The sequence below is a fragment of the Malaclemys terrapin genome, chromosome 1 (genome assembly GCF_027887155.1).
Source record: "Malaclemys terrapin pileata isolate rMalTer1 chromosome 1, rMalTer1.hap1, whole genome shotgun sequence".
NCBI classification, from domain to species: Eukaryota; Metazoa; Chordata; order Testudines; family Emydidae; genus Malaclemys; species Malaclemys terrapin.
In genome coordinates, this window is record NC_071505.1 from 295666557 (window position 1) to 295688255 (window position 21699).

The 21699-nt window shown below is 43.5% G+C and overlaps 1 protein-coding gene across 5 annotated transcripts in view; it reads right to left on the bottom strand.

Annotated features, from left to right (window-relative positions):
• Positions 1-6376: 6376 nt before the first annotated feature.
• CAB39L (calcium binding protein 39 like) overlaps positions 6377-21699 on the bottom strand; it is a 101503-nt gene continuing 86180 nt past the window's right edge. For all 5 annotated transcript variants that reach the window (XM_054014979.1, XM_054014955.1, XM_054014964.1 and 2 more), the window contains 4 exons: positions 19883-19942; positions 14100-14165; positions 13218-13361; positions 6377-6790 (listed from right to left, as the gene is read on the bottom strand). In XM_054014979.1, the coding sequence (XP_053870954.1) occupies positions 6611-6790; positions 13218-13361; positions 14100-14165; positions 19883-19942 (450 nt within the window). In that variant the 3' untranslated portion in view covers positions 6377-6610. The remainder of the gene's footprint in view (positions 6791-13217; positions 13362-14099; positions 14166-19882; positions 19943-21699) is intronic.

Consider the following 21699-nt stretch of genomic DNA (forward strand, 5'->3'; position numbering starts at 1 on the left):
GTTAAGCAAGTTCAAAGCCTTGTCAAGGCAGCTGTTCTCAAAGTGAGTTCAAGGACACTGGTACAGTTGTCAGAACTATATTAACATAGATAAGGTCCCCACTAGTTTGGAAAGAATGGGCCTTTGTCATAAATGGTATAAAGGTCAGTTCTGTGTAAATGTCACAGTCTCCAACATGCAAATGTGCCGATCGGTCGTCTTTTCTAGAAGGAAGCGCCTCTTCATTAATTGATTAGCCTCTTTCCTCACCAGAATGAGTTTTTTTAATTGCACAAAGCAGAGATTGCATGAAGAGTCCATGACTCTGGCACTGAACAGACAATGCTACACATGGGAGACTATCTAGCTGAAGGGTTTCGATAGTGCCCACCACCTTAGGAGTCAAGCGCTTGGCACTGGCCAGTTATTTATGTATTAAATGTGCAAGTGTCCACTGACGTGTCATCTCGGTGTGATTAAAATAGTAAACTAAGTGGCAGCATGGTCCCCTGCAGGATATGGACTGATGCGTCTTTGCTCTCTACTCTCAGCTGCTGAGACTGCTCCTGTTCTACTCTTGGTTGGTTGTTTCTGCTTTGTTTAAATCAATCCCGACTCATGACCACAGGAGATTCTTCCCATTCGCATCCCTGGAAGAAGCACAGCAGGAAGGAGGGGGATGCAGTTAAGGCACAGGACTGCTAGTCAGGAGATCTGCGTGATCTTGGGCAAGTCATTTCCCTGGGAGCTGCGTAGCATAGTGATGAGCACAACAAACTGCTGACAATGACTCCTGAATGTTTAGCAACACATTGCCTTTTGGGTAATATAGCAAATGTCTACACAGCATCTGGGAGCAAGGCTCCCAGCCCGGGGCCACAGGGTCACACTAGCGCTCTAAAAATAGCTGGGTAGGCAATGTTTTTATATTGTGTAGCTCAGGCTGTAGCCTGGGCTCTCACACCAACCCTGCTCCCTTGGCCTGAGAGCCCAAGCTCCAAGGTATAACATAAAAGCACTGTCTACACAACTGTTTAGAGCACTACTGTGAGCCCTGCTAGCATGAGTCTGGGGACTTGAGCATTCCCCAATGCTTTGTAGACATACCTACAGAGAAAGTGTAGGCCACATTCTTCCTGAAGGTGCAGGCATTTGCCATTCCTTGTTTTCAAGGGGAGCTGCTGGTAATGTGAGAAGGGGAGACAGGAACATGCCCAGCTTTCCTGATTATGGATGAACCTAAAGGAGAAATCCTTAGAATACACAGGATGTTTCTTGTTATTTTGTGCACTGTAGCCTGTTCACATAAAAATATTTGACGTGTCTCCCTTTCTTAAGTTGATCTCACATTTGCTACTCAGAAAATGTAATCCCTTACTTGTATATATGGCATCAAAGAGAGATGCTGTCCCTAGAAAACGCTATAGCACTTCGAAACTACAGTAGGACCTCAGCGTTACGAACACCTCGGGAATGGAGGTTGTTCGTAACGAAACGTTATGGCTGTTCTTTCAAAAGTTTACAACTGAACATGGACTTAATACAGCTTTGAAACTTTACTGTGCAGAAGAAAAATGCTCTTTCCCTTTATTTTTTAGTAGTTTACATTAAACACAGTACTGTACTGGCTTCTTTTTTGTCTCTGCTGCTGCCTGATCATGTACTTCTGGTTCCAAGTGAGGTGTATGGTTGACTGGTCAGTTCGTAACTCTGGTGTTCAGAACTCTGAGGTTCTATTGTAGTCACATCTGGCTAATAAAGGTCTGACCATGCTCCCAGTGACCTCAGTAGCAAACCCCTCACTTACTTGAATAGAAGCAGCTTCAGAGCCGCTGTGCTGATGCAGGCTGCCTTGTTCTTGACAAAGCAGAGTTCAGGAGCCAGCATGCCATCCTTTAAGTCCGTGCTGAACCCTTCCTCCCTACATGATTTGTGAAGTGGGAAGGGTCTGGGGTGACTCATCCACACCCCCTTTCAACTCCAAAAGGAAGGCATAGATTTGAAATCCTGCCTCACTGAAGTGTATTCAGATGTGTATGACAAGTAATGGGCCAGTAACATTCCCCAGGGCACACCAACCTTGTATATAAAAAACAGATACACAAGCTTAAGTCATCAGCTATTTCAAAATACACTTGCAAGCTACTCATCATGGACTCCAAGGTAGAGTGGCTAAGTCAGTGATGCGCACAGCAGCCTTCCAAATGGTTTGACTTGGGTTCAATTGCCAGCCTGAATATTTCAGAGGCGGTACAGTCTAGCAGACAGGATCCTTGACTGCAAATCAGGGGCTCTGGCTTCTAGATCCTGGGTTCTACTGGTCTGCTGTGTGAACGTGAACAAGACACTTCACCTTTCTCTGCCAGTGTCTTCTCCTACTTGGTCCATCTTGTGAGCCCATGGGGGCAGGGCTATCATGTGTCTGTACAGAGTATGTGGCCTGGAGCTCAACTGGTGTCACTAGGTGCTACTGTAATATAAATGTTCAGTAATAAATATTGATCTATCATTTAAGTGCTATCAGCAATAGATGGGGTGGAATCCTGGCCCCACTAATTCTATGCGAGTTTTGCCATTTACTTCAGTGGAGCCAGGATGTCACCCTAGACGAATGTCATTCTGATGGGTAGCGAAGACTTGTGGCTTACTGTTGAAATTACTTAAGGCATGTGGAATCATGATGCCAGTCTCTCTCTCTCTCTCTCATAGTTTTAATTACTGTATGAAGCATTTAGATACTACGGAGAAGAGTGCTTTCCAAAAATACTAGATGGGTGTAGGGCAAACACAACTGAGCGGAACTATTTACTGTAATACTCAGATGGAAACAGAGTGCCAAATTCCATCATTAGTGAAGGCCCAAGTTCCCTATCAGATAACTCTTTCCCCATTTGTTGAAATAGATTGAGAATGGATAGCTTATCATTTTTCATTACAGAAGGAGGACTGTGATGCCTGTTTAGTCAAATTCTTCATATTTGAATAAACAGTCTAAAAACTCAGTTAAATGGGTTGGTTTGTAGTTTCCAGGCACTCATCTGTATCAAAGAAGGTTTCTATGTACAGATGTAACAGCATTCTGCGAGTTGCCACAAACCAAGTCTCCAGATCCAAACATCCCTTGACCTTTGGGTGGGATTTGGAATCTGGATTCTGCAGCTCAAATCTCTCTGGTTTATTTTTTCCTCCTCCCTACAAGTGTTCTTTTCACCTCTCTCATTGATAAATTGTGTCTTGGAATCACCCAGCTCCCACCGATATTAATTTTAGTCCCTGGGAGAAATTGCGATTTCCTGTCAGGAGCTGTTTCTGAGACAAAACAGGAGCCCTGATTGACGCACAAAAGGAAATTGAAAAGTCTATCTTTACTCAAGATGAATCAGAGAAGACCTCATCTTTCAACTAATTAGAAATGTGTGTCCCAGCCTGCTGTGAAATATTATTATGGAGCCTAATGGGCTCCTCAAGCTTAATTTAATCACCCTCATTTCTGGTGCTCTCTCCTTTTACAAATGCTAAACAAGTTGAGTTTGGGAAAGATTTTTGAATTGCCCTGAGTGTGCTGGAAATAACTTCATACTAGCCTGAAAACACGGAGCCAGCCCTATGTGCAATAAACTGGAAGGAGGTGGATGGGTCTGGCTCTGTACAGGGCCACATTAACGATCTGGAATTCTTGGCACACCAGTGCATGGGCCCCCTTAGCTCCTATCCCAGCCCCATGCTGTGGTCCCACTTCTGCTTGTGGTGGCAGTGGCCACCCTTACAAGAACTGGCTTCTGGAGTGCCCAGTGTCACTTTTTGGGGCAGACTGGGGCCTCGCCGCTCTTTGGACCACTGTGGGCAGGCTGGGGTATGTTCAGAATGACAGATGACACAGCTCCACTTACTCCGCTGTAGGCATGGAACTCTCTGTATGGGTCCCTCTTCCCCTACGGGAGCCACAATGGGGGAGAACGGCTAGACTATCTGCCCACACCGAATCTTCTGCTGGGGCCTCTCAGAGCAGTGGGTTTCAGAGTTAACAACCCACTAAGATGGATGAGGCCGTTCACACCTTTCAGAGCTACTGTTTCAGGCTGCCTGCAGCCTAAGGCAGGTGTCACTGCATCAGTTATACCTGGCTGGCTTCGCAAACATGAGAGCTAGAACATTTTTTGTAGATGAAGGCTGAGATTCTGATGTTATCACATGACTCTAGGAGCTGAGGCCCTATGCTGCTTATGTGTTAATGCAGTCCCTGATATGGGCCCCTCCTAGGAGGTCCTGAGCACATCCTGAGACACTGAATGCCCCAACTCCCATTGGTTTCAGCACCTTGCAGGAGACACTCCACAGCTCAGAGGATCAGACCCTTTAGTGAATAGCTCTGAAGCTTTTCCAACAAAACCCCCCTCACTACTCTAGAGAGGCCCCCTTATCAGCAGTGAAGCGCAGTGTGTCAGTGCCAGCCATGTGGCATGGCACTGAAGGTCGCAGGAAGGCCAAATTGGATTGTAGCCTGGGACTGTCAGGCCCCGGGCCAGCGAAGGCTGCAAATGTGATATTTGCAAAGCACGTTGGCTCTGAAGGAAGTGATCATCTGTCCTCCTCCATCTGTGGAAGTTGTGGCTTATGGATGGGAGAGAGAGAATTTAGCAATGAAAAGATTCTAAGTGAAGGCGTTTTTTGAGAAGGTGGGGGGGGGGGGAGTGAGGGAAGGAAATAAACAGTGATTAAAAAGTGTAGATTAGTAACCATGCCTTTAATAACTTGTAAATATAATTTTAAAATTTCAAGCAGCTAAGATATACATTTGTTGTCTATGCCGGACATCTTCAAAGTAAACCATGTGTTGATGACCTATTTGTTTGGTTTCACCCCTTTTCTAAAGCATACAAATTAAATTCTCAATCACCTTAATATACAACAGTTTTATGGACAAAAATCTCACCTGATTTCTATCCTTTCACTGAAGTGTTTGCTATGCAATTATAGCTGGAGAACGTAATGTTTCATTCAACAAACAGAAAAACCCAGATTTAAGCTAATAGAAGAAATACTTCAAGAGGTTCTCTCCCCACTCTCAACCTCCTCCACCAAACAAAACACCCAGAATCACAGCGCCCATTTCCTAGAAGAAGAAGAAAAATGGCAAGAATATCTACGCAACTCTTTTTGGACCCAAGGCTTTATTTATCTCAGACATCACAGTGCAATGATTTCCCCTTCCACAATGTTCAGCCTCTAGCAAAGAAACTGCATTCACATCTGAACAAATCAAATGGAACCACATAGGGCAACCCTGCGAGCCCAAAGTTACACTCCTAGAACCATGTTCCAGCTTCTTCAAGAAGTGGCTTGATTTGCAGAGGGGCTGCGCCTCTGCAGCGTCCATGGACTCTCTGGGAGCTGGGGTTGCTCAGCTGCTCAGAGTTAGGCCATTTCTATTTAGATGCCTAAATAAGAATTTCGGAGTCTGATTCAGCTCCCCAGGTTTGAATGTTTTGGGCATGACGTTCCCAGCACAGGCAAGTATGAAGGAGCAGTAACTGAACCACTCCAGAATCTACATCAGAGGGTTCCCAACCATGGCACAGGTACTGTATTGGCACAGGTATTGGTACTTTAGGCTTGTATCATTGATACGCTACCTGGGCTTCCCTTAGGACTCAGCTTAGGATTCACTCCTGTGAAGTGCTGAGTGCCCCCACTGACACTGAAGCCAATGGGAGATGCACGCTTCAGGACTGTGCCCAGAATAAGAAGTGGTGAATAAGGCCCAATTCTGTTTCCACTGAAGTCAATGATAAAATTTCCACTTATTTCAATGGGAGCAGGAGCAGGTCCTTAGCAATGCACCTCTGCCCTTAGCCCTGATGTATTGCCTGGCTCCCATTCAAAATGCATGTTCTAATTCCCAGTGGAGCTAGGACTTCTCCTGATCAGTCTTATTACAAGACTGGAGTTTGGGGCAGCCTAGGCTCCATTGTAGGGTTAGATCAGATACAGAGGGATGGGAGACAGTGGGCACTGGCTGCCTCACCCAAAGTATTAGCCTAATTCCCAGGTTCAGTTGGTCAAACTGGTGGGAAAGCTCTGAGCTTGAGTGAAATCAAAAAGACTGAAGGAATGAGTGAACATAAAAATAAAGTGAAAATGTGAACCTTATTTTTTTCAAATCTATCTCCCACTGCTTTAGCTAACAAATCTACTACATAAGTGCAGATAAGTCAGTCGCCCAACACCCTCTTTCACAGTCCTCATGTGCACGCAGAACTAAAACAAATTCACAACTACAAGTGCAAAGAAAAAGATAGTTACAATCTTCCGAGCTCCTACTTTGTGCATTTATGGAGAGCTCAAGTTTGCTGATAAAAGCAAGAGCAAAGAGGTTAATTCTTCTGGAGTGCACAGAGGGTGTCTAAACTGACATAAATAATCACAGACTTGATTAGAAATAATATATTATTCTAGACTTTTTTTTGTTTTTTAAGTTTTCATGTAAGACCTTTATACTCTTGACATCTATGTGAACAAAGAATCAAACTAAAACAGGCACTTCTCAAGCGCTATTGTGTTGTTAAATGACACGTGGGAGGAACTGAACAAATATGATTTCATGCCTATGATGGGAAATTAGGGGAGATCTTCATGGTGTTGGCTTTTTCAAGTCTCGGATCTGTTTAATCAAGTAGTTCTTCTCATCGGTGAACTGTTCATCATCTGTCCTCTCTTTCTGGAAATTGCTCAGAAACTCAATTAGCTTGGGTTGGTTTTTCAATAGAATCTCCACGATAGGCTGCGTTTTGTTTGGACTGGCCACAAATACCTAATATGCAAACAAAACCACACACACAGAGAGACAGAAAGAGAGGGATGAACAATCAGAGTCATGACACTGCCCTACATCATTCTCTGTTGAGTCAACTGAATGCTGGTGGCCAGATTCTCTGGTGCCTACTGTGTATCCATTGAGCGCAGTACCCAGTGAGGGGGAGAGGGAAGGGGCTGCATATTTGTTGTTTGCAGCTACCTGACCCTGTGGCCAGTTCTATACTGACCTCAGGCCCAGAATACTTTATAGTAGCCTCCAAGATCCTTTAGTCTAAAGTAGGACAGCTGGCTATGGCTCCCAAGAGGTTGTCTGCCAGCTGGGGATTAGTGCAGTTGCACTCTGACCACGACCCTTCCATTTCTGACAAGCATCTATGCCTCCGGAGCTGCAGGGAGGGCATAGGAACAGATTGTGCTAGCCACATATTAGCTGGGGAGCTCCAACAACTTTCTTGGCCCTTTAGTAGCACAAAGCGGCCAAAACAGGAAAGAAAATCTGACCCTGTATCTTAAACATACATTAAAGTTTCCCATGATCTTGCTCATTAGCAGCTGGAAGTGAAGTTATACTTGACCTTGTTATCACTCTCCCTTATTCTGTTCCTTTTATTGACAAACGGTTTGATTGTAATGTCAGCTGTTGAAAGGTGGCTATAAATCCCTGATCACTTCCACATATACAGCCCTCCAACATGAAATGTCTTAAATCCATATTTACTGGGAGAACAGACGAGTCTTGTGTTGGTGACAGAATTTCCATATTAAACTGAAATGGCCTAAAATTAGACCAAGCAGATTTGTTTTGGTTTGTGAACTTAGGTCACATCCTCCACTGCACCCTAGTCCATTTTAGCAAGCAGGCTGTGAATGGAAATTTACAAGAGCAGGATCCACGTACATTTCAATCTGTTTGCTAAGCTCACAAGGACACAGCAGTGAGGCAGAGCAGAAGGATAGTGTAACACGCTTACATACGCAGCTCACTGCCAGCCCAGTGCCTTGGAGGTGCTGTCTGTAGGTCACCCAGGTGAGAAGCTGGGATCTTCCCTTTGTAGCAATCCCGCACTTGGGAGGCACTTGCCTTTTGTCCTCCCTGTAACTCTTTTTTGGCTCCTCGTTAGTCTGGCTCTGAGGGCTTCTCCTGCTTACATCTGCAGCCTCCTTCAAAGGGAGGTTCCACAGCAAGAAGCCGTAGCCTGTACTGATGCCTAAGCATATGTCCCCCCAGCCTAGATTCCAGCCCCTGTGCAGATTCCCACATCCCAGGAAGGACAAGGCCACTGAAGCAGCTCCCCCACCATACCACAAGGTGCAGATTTGCACCCACAAGAGTCCTCTTTTCAACAATCCGGCCCTTTGTTCGGAACTTTTAAAGTCATGGACTTCTTTTAATTCCTGGTGACCTCTAGATGTTTACAAGCAATGGCACCTGACTCAGCAGTGCAAGACTTCACCACAACCCCTTTAGAGCCACCTCCTTGCCAGATGCTTCAAGTTCTCAAAAAGTAGTGTCTGTTATTAGGGGCATGTTCCTTGTTCTGAGAGGTAGTCAGCTCATGGCCCCTTTGAGTGCACTGAGAGGTACAGATAGAGTTTGTTCAGCCACTGCTTTGGCCATTTAAAAACATTCCTTCCATTACAAATAACCCTATTATACATATTGCATGTTGTTTCCCACAGTTCAGATAAATAAAAGAATTGTTTGAGAGAGCACAATGCAAATGTATTTGCAATGTCTTGCATTTTCAGAAGTATCTAATGATTTGGGTGCCCCATCTGAGACACCTTAAAAGGAGCCTGACATGCAAAAAGCACCCATCCACAGAACATCAGGCCCCTTTAAGATGTCTCAAGTAGGCCACACAAAAATTAAAGCACCAAAAATGATTAGTCAATTTGAACATTTAGACCACCACTGTATCTACACAGCATGAAAGGAACAGCCTGTGACCATGCTTGAAAGGATTTAATTTTAACACTGGCTGTAGCCTAAAATATGTATTAGCATAGCAAATGATTAAACGTGAGATGTCTCCTATTAGACTGAATTCTTTAGCTTCTTGTCTGATTGCTTATAGGTTATAATCCTCCCCCTGAAAAACTGGCATAAAAGATAGAAAACTCAAATGTAAATCATCTTTTGACTACTAGACCTACTGCAGGACTCAATTTCAACTCACAAATACTTTTTTCAAACCCTGGGATCATAAAAGGATTGTAAAACTGAATGACCGGCTCCCTCAATCAACTACAGTACCACAATGTCACAGTATTGAAACAAAAACTTTACACATATCTACAACAAAGAATCTTTATACCTTGAGGCTAGATCCAGTATGAGGTTTTATTTTTTAAAGTCTCCTGCTAATGCTTCACTTGAAGACAATTAAAAAAAAAAAAAAAAAACTCTCTCTCTCCCTGGAAACAACATCAGTATTCCAGCTAGTTGGAATATTTCTGAAAAAAATAATTTTGTGGAGATATATTAGTTTCAACAACATATCTGTCAGAAGGGTTTTGTGATTGAGAGTTCTCTGGTCACTTTGGAGGAGTTTTGACACAACTCCACTTTGTGAAAATGTTTGAAAAGGTTGTTTTTTTTCATTCCAACATGGAATGAAAACAAATGTCAAAACTCAAAAGTTGCCATGAAATAGAACTGTTGTCCTCTAGCTGGCTTTAAATCAGTATTGTCCATCAAAATTGATAAACTGTACACTCCATATCCACTCCATAAAGTATTTGATCAGAGAGTTCTGGAGTCTGACCTTGGTTCTCACAATTAATGACAACGCGTCATCATCATCCCAAGGGAACACAACAGGGATAAAGATACTAAAATGGTCTGATGCTCGATGCGTCATTGTGTTGTCACTAATAATCTTTGTTTTTTTAAGCACGGAGGCCAAGGCTACTGAATGTCACAGGATCTTGATGAGAATAGTTCACTGCAACCTCTGACCTACTTTCAAATGGTTAGAGATTATGGTCCAAATCTAGCATGCATAACTCTATACATTAACAGGCCAATTGACCCACCAGGGCTGAAACTGGTCCCATGATTTTCTCATATGCATCGCAGGGGGATTACCACCTCGCTAGAAGTGCATGAAAGCTCACGTAGCTGCACCTACAACATCCCCCACAGACCAAAGAATTATCAAGTCTATAGCTCAGAAATAACACAAACTCGGCTTCTGCCCCATGCTGAGCAGAAATGGTCAGTATTGTCAAGTTATGCAGAACCGTTTGCAGAGTGAGCGACAGGAGGTAGCTTTGTGGTGTGCATGAAAGAGAATGGAAAAATGAAGCTAAGGTCAATCTATTTTTAGATTTAAACACTAAAACACTAAAAGATGTATCTTGCTACAACTCTGCTTAAGAAAAATGTGATCTTATCCTGAACCACCACTGTGGGGTGAGTTCACAAAATAATTGAATTGTTTAACATGATAGTCAAAAGAGGCTGATACTATTCTATATTTGTATGTGCATTGTGTGCAATATACTGCAGTGTGCTTTACTTTTGATTGCCTGCAAGAAAACAAAGAAGTAAAAATCACATACTTGGATGGACCAATAATAGTAACACACGTTTGTCAAAAGAAAACACATGAGTATTCAGAAAGACCCTCTTATTGTTCAACTTTCAAACCAGATATTGATTCTCCTGCTGGAATGGAGAGGGAGAAAAGGTGTGTGTGGGGGGGGGGGGAAAGGTTTTATTAACACTTAAGATAATCACTAATCCCTTTGTTTTTGTTACTTGGGGTCTACCTATATTCCCCAGGCTTTTAGGTGGCCATAAGTGGGTGACTGGTTGTGTGGGGTGGAGGCTAAGCGTTGAAGAGGTCTCATTTTGTTCAAGCAAGGGTAAGGGAGGGAGCAGGAATGATGAGGGAGGTAGAGGTCATGCTGGTGAGGGAACAGTTAGATGGGCGGAAGTACTGAAAATTAGACCTCATTACTTCTCTTCTGTACTTCTGGGCAGAGTGCTCTGGATGAGTATGACTGTCCTCTGGACTTGAAGAGTTAATTGCATTTTTAATTACCATCAAACTTAACTGTAAAATATTGAAAATTATAGATGCTCATGGTTCTAGTTAAAATATTGCAGCTTCAAACCCTCAATAATCAAATACTGCCTCAAGGAGCTGAGAGTCATATGCCTTCTTCAGGGTCAACTGGGGCCTGGGAGAGCTGGAATTTGGATACTTACATAACAAGCACTTTTTTCATTTCAAATGTGCCTAGCTGCAAGAACATCCAAGTCAGGTAATTTAAACCCAAATCTTTTGGCAGCTCGCAGTAAGTAGCAAGTATCAGCTGCTTGGCAAATCTTTGATTTCATATCGGTATTGGCACTCTGTGGTAATTTAAAACAGGACTAACTGGATACTTTCAGCATAGTTTTAAAGTTATGTGAAAATAAAGACAGAGAGCCCGACTTCCTCCCCCACCCTCGGTTACACCAGCATACAGCTAGAGTAACCAGGGGGAGAATCAGGCCCAAGGACTCTGCACCCAGAGCAACAAGGCACATCACTGCCTTTCACCTGCCAGAAAGGGCGTCGGGACAGGGCAGTAGTTGTTTTTCCATGAAGCGTACATCCTCTTTCATATTTAGGGATTTCCTGGATTGGTTCCCATCATCAGCATAGAATTTATTAATAAAGGAAAACTCAGGACAAAATGCTCAGTGCCCTTCTCTCGTGCGTGTAGTAAGTGAAGGCCCTGATGGCCTGACTGGGACTTTTGGCACTGCACAAAATACATGGGTAGGCACTGTCCTTGCACTGAAGAGCCTACGAACTGGATGCTCCGAGCACGAGAAACAAAAGGACGGTGGACACTGGGAGGAAGGATGAGGGTGACAGTAATTATATCATATGGTTACATAGATAGCTATGATTACAGATCACTCCAAATCCTTAAATTTCTATTTTAAACAAAATAAATAAATAAAATCATCTATTCATCACTGTCTGATTTCTTGGAACAGCCCAGCAGAACTGGGTGCTTAAGAGGAATCTGAAACAATAGATGGTAGTGGCCTTATGAATTAATTCAGGGACTGCACTCCATGCATAAGTACGTGACTATTAGTAAATATGAAAAAGTAGCTAACAGAGACCAAATCTCTCTCTTCTCTTCTCTCCCTTGACATTTGAGCTCTTAAAGACTGCAAGTATTTGGGATTTGCTCTCCCCAACTTATGTTTGAGCTGCATACCTCCTGATAAGGGGTAAGAGCAGAAGCTACTCACAGCAGTTTGGTTGTCAAGAATAAGTCAAAGGCTTACACAAGTAATTAAGTGCATCACTGAGGCTTATTATGCAGGAAGCAAAATATTGAAATATATGTTGGGAATCCCTGTGATTACTTTACGTAGATGAAAGATTGTATGGAGCAGCCATACCATCCTTCAAGCCGCATGTTGGAGATGTAAATGCCTGCTGAAAGATCTTTTGCACAATAGAAATGGCAGAATCAAAGGCCTCAAAAAGCCTTTTTGAATATTCTGAGGCTGATGTAATTTTTGAAAATACTTGCCATTTGGTGCAATGTGGTCTGTTTTATAAACATCTCCCAGGGAAGGACATTCTCCCCCCTCCCATAGGTTTTATCCCTCTTCTCTGCAAATTAATCTGTTCAAACTATGAAAAATACAGCCATACATATTTATGAGTTAATTTTGCATTATAGTAGCTCTGCATAATAATAATTCTACTCATCTTCTTGCTCAGGGCAAAAAACTTTTTTGATGGGTAAATAAAATTTAAAAAATTTAATCAAATCATGATGATAAAAGAAAGTAGTGTATGTGCCTGGGCTGATAATTTTGTAAGGCTGCATTAGTGATCAGTGCAAAACAGAACCAGAAAGAGGAGGATTAAGCATATGTTGGGCTCAAACTTATCAAAGGCAAATCTCTTGAAATAATATAAAAATTCCCACTTGCTTCTGCCTCACCCAGAGAGCTAACACTGTCTGTCTATCTAGGTTCTTACCCAGCACTGTAATATCTGATTGCTGGGTGCCATCCACATCAAATATTTTGGAATCACATGACTCCCCCAATTCTTACCCAGAGTCACTGTGACATGACCTGAGGAGAGACCATCGACCCCAGCAAGTGGTTACCTGCAGCAATCAGCCAGGCAATTTGTCATCCCTTTCTAATAATGCATTGCTGTAACAAGGGCCCCCTCAGATCACTAGGCCCAGATCCAAATGACCCTGCCTTAGACATCACCTAGAGAGGGCAAGCAAGCGCGAGAGAGAACTGTCAGGGAGAAATTTCTTATTAAAATATTTTCAAATGTTTGAAATGGTTTGTAAAACCCCACATTTTTCTGGGTTCTCCTCCCTCCCATAGTGAGAGAGAGGTTACTTCCTCTCTGAAGGCCATGCTGAGTTACCTTGAACACATGAAATGCCTCAAACTGAATGTTGGGGCTTTTATCTCGCAGCAGGTTCATCATTAGCTTCAGGTTCTCTGGTTTGCTGATGTATTTTGTCATGATGGCAAAGTTGTGTCGGTCCAGAATCAGTTCACCCAGCAGCTATGGGAACATTTACAAAAACAAAGGCTTTGTGACTCACCACAGAATTTATGATTCAGATGAAAGCACCACATTGTTATCTTTACCCCCAGAGGTTTCAATAGAGTCTTATCTTAGGTCATGGTGGCTTAAAAAATGGAGGGCCTTTAAAAAAAACTGAGGTGAATTTGCAGTACATGCAAGTGAGATAACTGTCCAATAGCACTGATCATGAAAATAATGCAGAGCTAGATACCATATTAATGCATAGAGTAACAGTTGGATTGAGCCAGATAAAATAAAAGCAAGTACAACCACCCCACATTGTTGTGCTAATTCACCTCAATCCTTACATGCCCCATACTTTCCTGTTCTAGTCATGAGAAGACTGCAGATTTTACCAAATTGCTTGGTGCATGGACAAATGGGGACTACAACGCACCTACCAAACTCACTCCCACCTGTGTTCTGAACTAGGCTGTGAACTCGGGTGACTCTGAGAAAAGAGGGTGACACCCTCATTTCAGAGAAAGGACTCCAAGCTTTGCCATAGGAGTTCAGGAACTACGACTTCTCAATGCTAACCCCAATGCAGTGACATAAAGACACCTCCTGATTTGCACAAGCACTAGATTAATTTAAAAGCATTTCTTTTGTAACCAAAAAAAGAAGTATATAAGGCCACTCTGTGACAGTCTGTGTAATAGTCTGAGCACGTTATGGCTATTCAAAGAAAAGTGTTCAGGAATTTTACATTACCTTTAAAGATTGTCTCTTTGTGACATAATTCTCAGAATGAAGCAGTTTTTCATAGTCCTCAAAGATCTAAGGGAACAAGAAAAAACCAGTGTAGCCATATTCTTCCTTCTCCCCATCCCCCTGTACTGGTCCTTCCTGCACTAAGCTTTGCGATGGCAGCAGCATAGCTGTGGCACTTCTTTATGATGCCAGAGCCCAGCCCATATTGACCACTGATTAGCAACATCCAATCAGTGTTTGCTTGCACATGTGAATCCACCAGAGAATCAGGAACTTAGTGCCCTTGTGATTCACACCTTATGCCATCATCTTATACAAGATTATGAATTTGCTGCCAAAATAGAACACACAAATATAACATTAGTAACCAGAGACCATCTGCGGTAACTGTTATACCAACATAGGATTATATAAGTAGAGTGCCATCTATGTCCCTGGAAAGGCAGACAGAGAAGGATGGTGGAAGTCTGGCTTGTTAGAGTGACATTGCTATTTTTAGTGGGTTTCTATGCATGCATCTAACTTGCCAATTTTCCTTTTTGCTTCACTTCAGTTGTCCTCATTGTCATTACTATTCGCTATACCTTGGAGGCTTAAAGATCAAAATGAAGGCACTGCAAACGCAGCATGGGGCAGTATAACAGACACAGAGAAATGTAATGGAGTCATGTAATGTTTATAATGCCTCCTCTTAATGTTACAGTTTCTGGGCCTCACTAGGTTCTGAGGACTTTCAAAGTCCCATTGAGTTAGTGGGAGTTGAGGGTTGCTCAGCACCATCCAGGATCAGATCTCTTGTGCTAAGACATTTTGTAGTTCTTGTTCATTAAATGTAGACAGAGCCAGAGGTGGGCATAGTGATTTACAAACAGATAATCAGCGCTGAAAAAAAAAATGAATTTGGAGAGAGACTCAACATGTTATACCAAGTGGTTAGAATGGGAGGAAAAGGTAATGAGACTACTACTTTGTGTAGTGCTTGCATAGTTTCATTTATTTTATAAAAAATGTAATGGGCCAAATCTTAATGAAACTAAAATCAATGTAGCTCCGTTTACTCATAAGTGTAGCTCCATTGGCACATGACCCAAAGATCTCCTAAAAATGGGGCAAGACTCAGGGCCATGAAACCTCAGCCAAGGGTTTTAATTAATGATTGTGGGAAGCAAGAGCCAATCACTCAGACGGCTAGACTGTGCCGCTGTCTTTGCTGCCATGGCCACACTGCTATTTTTAGCAAACTAGCTCACACAGAGCTAGTGTGTGTAAGCCTGCCTGTGGTGAGACGCAGACGCTCAGCTGCGATGTAGATGTGCCCTCAGGCTCCAATCCTGCACTGAGTACCAGATGGGTGGAGCTTTGTGTTTGCACAGAGCCCTGGGGAGTCAGGGCTCCATGCAGCGATCAGCTCACATGCTTCATAATGCAGAGGTTTTAAGTGACTTGTTCAAGTTCATCCAGCATTAACAGCAGTTAGGAAAATAATATACAAGAGCCATGACCTGCAGTCCCCACTTTAACCACTAGATCACACCATGTGATGCAAGTTCAACGTGGCACTCAAATGCCTTACCTGCACATTACACTTTGGCCATTAATATGAGCAGCACCTTGGAAAATTTGGTTAACAAAATGTTTATTATTGTTAACCAGACTTAAATGGTGATGGTGACAATTTGATGGTCACAATTTCTTCTTAACCTGGTTGATCTTTCTCATGTTGAAATATCATTCACTGTTTTTGCCTGGTTGGTATGGCTGTGTATTTGAACAATGAGGTTATATGCAAACAAATTTAATGCATGTCTTATTTGAAGCTAACTTTAGCTTGTTCATACTGTTGCAATTAAAAAAATAAGCAAAAATATGTTTGTTAAAATGAAAGGGTGCTGTGTCAAAGAACGCAGTCCCTGGCTGTCTCATCACTCAAGGAGTGAACATGGAATGATACCTCCCATCTCGCTACATGCCAATGGTGGGCATTTGTCTGCATTGCCACAAACCTCATTCTCAGAGCCAAATCTGCCCTCAGATGTAGGGTGTGTTAAACACACCCTGATTTCAGTGGGAGTTGTTCATTTATGTCTCAGGGCACAATTTGTCCTTTATTGTTTAGGATATAATGGGAACGTCTATACAGCAAAGAAAACCCTGCGGCAGTGAGTCTCAGAATCCAGGTCCACTGACCTGGGCTTGTGCTATAGGGCTAAAAATAGCAGTATATACTCCTGAAGGAATTCTGTGCCAAAAAATTAAAAATTCTGGAAGTTTTATTTGTCAATAAATAAATGCAGAGGCTCCAGCATGGCAGTGGGGAGCACAGCCACTGGCTGCATGAAGGTGAGAGATCACCCTGCAGCTTCCCCACTCCCCACCCCCAGGACACAGACACAGTGGTGAGGCTGCACCTGACCCTGAAACAGCACAAGGCCTGGGCCTGCCCTAGAAATACCCTAGGGCCCTGCCCCTTTACCCCAGGCGCACCACATGTGGTGCAGGCAGGCTCAACCAGGCAGGATCCAAGTGTGGAGGGGCTCAGTGTGGGGAGATCCAGGTATGGGGTGACAGGACTCTGTGTGGGACAATCTGGGTGCAGGCAGCTCAGTGAGGGGTCTAAGTGTGGGGGGGCTCTGGATTCACAGAGGCTTGCTGGGGGGGTTCCAGGTGCAGGGGCAATGGGACTCTGCAGGGGCTTCCAGGTGAAAGTGGTTGGGGCTCAGAGGAGGGGTCTTGGTGTGGAGGTCTCAGCTGGGTGGTCTGGGTGCTGGGAGAATGGGGCTTGTTGGGGTGGGGATCTGGGTGCAGCTAGTTGGGGGTCAGTGGGAGTCTGGGGGCCGGTGACATGGGGGTCTGGATGTGGGGGCTCAGGGTGGTGCAGGGGATGGGGCTCATCAGGGTGTGGGTTTGAATGCAGGGAGCTCAGTGGGGGGTGGTCTGGGTGCAGGGGTCCGGAGGCAAGGGGTCTGGATGCAGGGGGTGAGGCTTGGTGGAGGTATCTGGGTATGGGAGGTCCAGATGCATGGGGTTTGGGAGAATGGGGGAGCAGGTCCCTGTACAGTGACCCCTCCCCCTGCAGCTAGGGAGCGATGGGGGCAAGAAGCAGGGGAGGATGCTGAGCTTCCTGCAGCTGGGGAGGTTTCTGGGGGTGGGTCTGACACAGCCCCAGCCACTGCTTGCAGGGGAAGAGGAAATCCTGTTCTCTCCTGCCTCCAGCCCAGCCGGGACTAGCAGCTGATCCCAGCTCAGGGTAGGAGCCACTGGCTGGGGTGTCCACAGCCCTGTGGTGATTTACCTCTCTGCCAGCTGCTCCAAGTGCCTGAAATGATGTAACTGCGCAGTAGGGAGTGGTGTCTGGCTGCTGTGGCAGCTTCCCTGTCAGAAAGTCATTTTTCTGCAGGGAAGCATGCACAGTATTCCCCAAGGAGTAAAGATAGATGTTCCAACTTGGGCTGGATCCTGGGCTCTGAAACCTGGGAAGGGTAACAGAACCAAGGCTCCAGCACAAGCCAGAATATCTACACTGCTATTTTAGCCACAGCAAACCTGAGTCAGTTGACCCAGGCTCCAAGACTCACTACTGTGAGGGGTTTTTTTCCTTGTGGTGTAGACATACCCAATGTCTCCATTTGTTGAAAAAAGAGAGTGAGCCCAATCTTGCAAGGTGGTGTGGGTGCCTCCTGCAAGATGCTGCCTGCCCTCAGCTCCACTGCCTTGAACACACCCCACAGGCTCAGACCAAACAGGAACAGATTATGCTTTTGGTCTCCAGGTATCTTATTCTCATGGGGGACTTCAATCACCCTGACATCTGCTGGGAGAGCAATACAGCAGTGCATAGAGAATCCAGAAAGTTTTTGGAGAGTGTTGGGGACAACTTGATGGGGCAAGTACTGGAGGAACCAACTAGGGGCCATGCTCCTCTTGACCTGCTGCTCACAAAACAGGGAAGAATTGGTAGGGGAAGTAGAAGTGGCAACCTGGGCAGCAGTGACCATGAGATGGTCGAGTTCAGGATCCTGACAAAAGAAAGAAAGGAGAGCAGCAGAATACGGATCCTGGATGGCAGAAAAGCAGACTTTTCCCCCCCAACTACAAAAAGGATGTGGACAAATTGGAGAGAGTCCAGCAGAGGGCAACGAAAATTATTAGGGGGCTGGGGCACATGACTTATGAGGAAAGGCTGAGGGAACTTGACTTATTTCGTCTGCAGAAGAGAAGAGTGAGGGAGGATTTGATAGCAGCCTTCAACTACCTGAAGGGGGTTCCAAAGAGCATGGAGCTAGGCTGTTGTCAGTGATGGCAGATGACAGAACAGGAGTAATGGTCTCAAGTTGAAGTAGGGGAGGTCTAGGTTGGATATTAGGAAAAACTATTTCACTAGGACGGTAGTGAAGCACTGGAATAAGTTATCTGAATGTGGTAAAATCTCCATCCCTAGAGGTTTTTAAGGCCTGGCTTGACAAAGCCCTGGCTAGGATGATTTAGTTGGGGTTGGTCCTGCTTTGAGCAAGGGGTTGGACTAGATGACCTCCTAAGGTTCTCTTCCAACCTTAATCTTCTATGATTCAAAGAGGTACCAGTGATAGTTTTGAACATGTAGCAGCCTGTCTAGCTGATAAAACAGATTTCTGTTTGTTGACTGGAAGTCCTTTGAAGAACATTATTCTCCACTACATGTACTTTGAGCATCAGTGTTACACAAACTCAAGACAGTCATTTTATCACAGTGCTTTAGTACAGAGATAGAGAGAATAAGTGAAGATATGCAAATTGCCTGAGTCACACTGCATTTGTGACTCAGCAGCATGCAAGCTTGAAGGTAACATGACAACTTAATCTTCTGTCGAATTCCACCACCCATGTCAGCCCAATTTCAGTTGATTCCAACAGAATTTTTCTGACCTACACTTGATTTTCCGAGATATTTTAAACCAAAGAGAAATGGCAATATACCAATAGACTAACTTACTTAGGATAACAGGTATATTCACATCTCAAAATCCCTTGGGAATTATAGAGACATAATTTCCAGTAACACTAAAATAAATTCTAGTAACTCTTGTCCTCTATCCTGAAGCATTACTGGGACATGAATGACCACTAGCTATTCCCTAACACTGACCAAGTGGAATCAAACTGTAGCAAAAGGTAAATATTTTAAAAATAAAATTGGTCTAATATCTGTACACACGTGTAGCTCCCACTAGTGTTAATGTAGTTATTTTGTGTGCAATGAAGCGAGAATAGATTCTTCCCCTCTACTGTTCCACATCCTAAACAAGATTTGCTTTTGACATGGAGTTGTACTAGAAATCTGGAAGCCTGTAAAGAGGATATAAGAGTTATTTCTACAGATGGCTAAGGAGGATTCTCTCTTGGTAAAACTAATTATTTTGGCTTATAGGGTGCAATGCTTGGTTCTAAGTAAAAGTTTTAGGTGGGGCATGTAGCCCTCAGCTACACATGCTCTGTTTATGAGCAGATTAGAAAGTAGGATTCAAATAGCTGCTGAAGTACAGGCATCTTCCCTGAAGTCCCGCTGCTTGTTGTCCCAACTGGATCCCTCGCCTGGGAAATGGAGGAACTGTGCTGTTAAATGAACAGTTCTGATTGACACAAAGAATCAAGAAGATCCACTTATTTTTAATGTTTTTTTTCTGAGTGGAGCCGAAATGCCACTACAAAAGGTTTCCAGTTCAGATCCAAGTGAAGGTGGACTCCTCACAGTAATGTTTGCAGGAACATATATGAAACCATTAAGGATGGAAATTATTTGTACTTACTGTGTCATAATTTTGTTCTAGGAAATCTGCTACCAACAATTTGTGTCTCGTTAGCAGGTCCTGGAAAAGAAACAACCAGGGAAAAAAATCACTATCTGAAGCATTTTCAAACTCAACCATCTTTCCCACCCCACTAGTTTGATCATCCCTTTAATCTTCAGTTGTAATGGCTCGGGGAACATTTTAAAGCAGCTCTTCTCCTTTACAAGAATTTCCAGCATTATCTCAATGAAAGAATAGGTAAAAGGAGTGACAGTGCACCATTTAATATCAGTTGCTGATTCATGTTTACTAGTTCAGTGAATAAAACAAAACAAATACTATATTTAGAAAATATGTATCCTTATAGATTTTTGCGCCTATCATATGGTCTGTGGGCACATATGCATATATTAATTTTTAAAATGCCAATTGTAAGTTGGAGCTATTTTACCTTTATAGAATCTACCTTTCAGAATACAGTGTATACCACAGGGACAGCCAGACTGTGGCCTGAAGTCCAAATGTGACCCATGAAACCTAAAACATGCCCCACAGATGCTCACTGTCACTCTCTTTCTGTAGCTGCAAAGTGATGACAAAGCTAATCAACTCCAGATTTTTATGGTTTATGGAGGCAAATAAGCAATTTAAATTAATTGATCACAGCAAAAACAATTACCAATCGCCCCATCTCAAAAAAGATGTATTGGAATTGGAAAAGGTTTAGAAAAGGGCAACAAAAATAATTAGGGGTATGGAATGGCTTCTGTATGAGGTGAGATTAATAAGACTGGGACTTTTCAGCTTGGAAAAAGAGACGACTAAGGGGAGATATGATTGAGGTCTATAAAATCATGACCGGTGTAGAGAAAGTAGATAAGGAAGTGTTGTTTACTACTTCTCATAACACAAGAACTAGGGGTGACCAAATGAAATTAATAGGCAGCAGGTTTAAAACAAATAAAAGGAAGTATTTTTTCCACACAACGCACAGTCAACCTGTGGAACTCCTTGCCAGAAGATTTTGTGAAGGCCAAGACCATAATAGGGTTCAAAAAAAGATAAATTCCTGGAGGACAGGTCCCTCAATGGTTATTAGCCAGGATGGGCAGGAATGGTGTCCCTAGCCTCTGTTTGCCAGAAGCTGGGAATGAGCAACAGGGGATGGATCACCTGTTCTGTTAATTCCCTCTGGGGCACCTGGCACTGGCCACTGTCAGAAGACAGGATACTGGTCTAGATGGACCTTTGGTCTGACCCAGTAGGGCCATTCTTATGTTCTAATAAATATGGTCTACATTTATTTATTTAAAAATAAATTTCTATATGAAGAAGGAGTTTGAACCCGAGAGGTTTTAAGCACCACAATTCCTATTTGAAGTTAAGAGAAGACCAGGACCATAGATTTCACTGAAAGTTTATGTTGCTAAACATCAATTTGGCTCAAGAGTAGCCCTCTGTGTAGCCCTCTGGCTCCTGGCAAATGCTAGTGTGGCCCTTGGCATCACAGAGTTTGGGTCCCCTGGGACCTGACTCTCCTCTTTGGCCGTTTTAAGTAGTGTAACTCCATTGCCTTCAAAAGGGTTACTTTCCATAGGAGTGAGAAGAGAATCAAGCTCCTCATCTAGTAAATTGACCTAAGCCATTTTTTTCAAATTTGGGTGCCTAAAAGTTAGCCACTTAAATCCATATTTAGATACCTAAAGAAAAAAAAAGGCCTGATTTCCATACAGGCTGAGCACCCACCTTCCCTATTGAAGTGTATGGGAGTTGCAGGTACTTGGCACTTCTGAAAATCAGGCCACTTATTTAGGAGTCTAAATATGGATTTATGT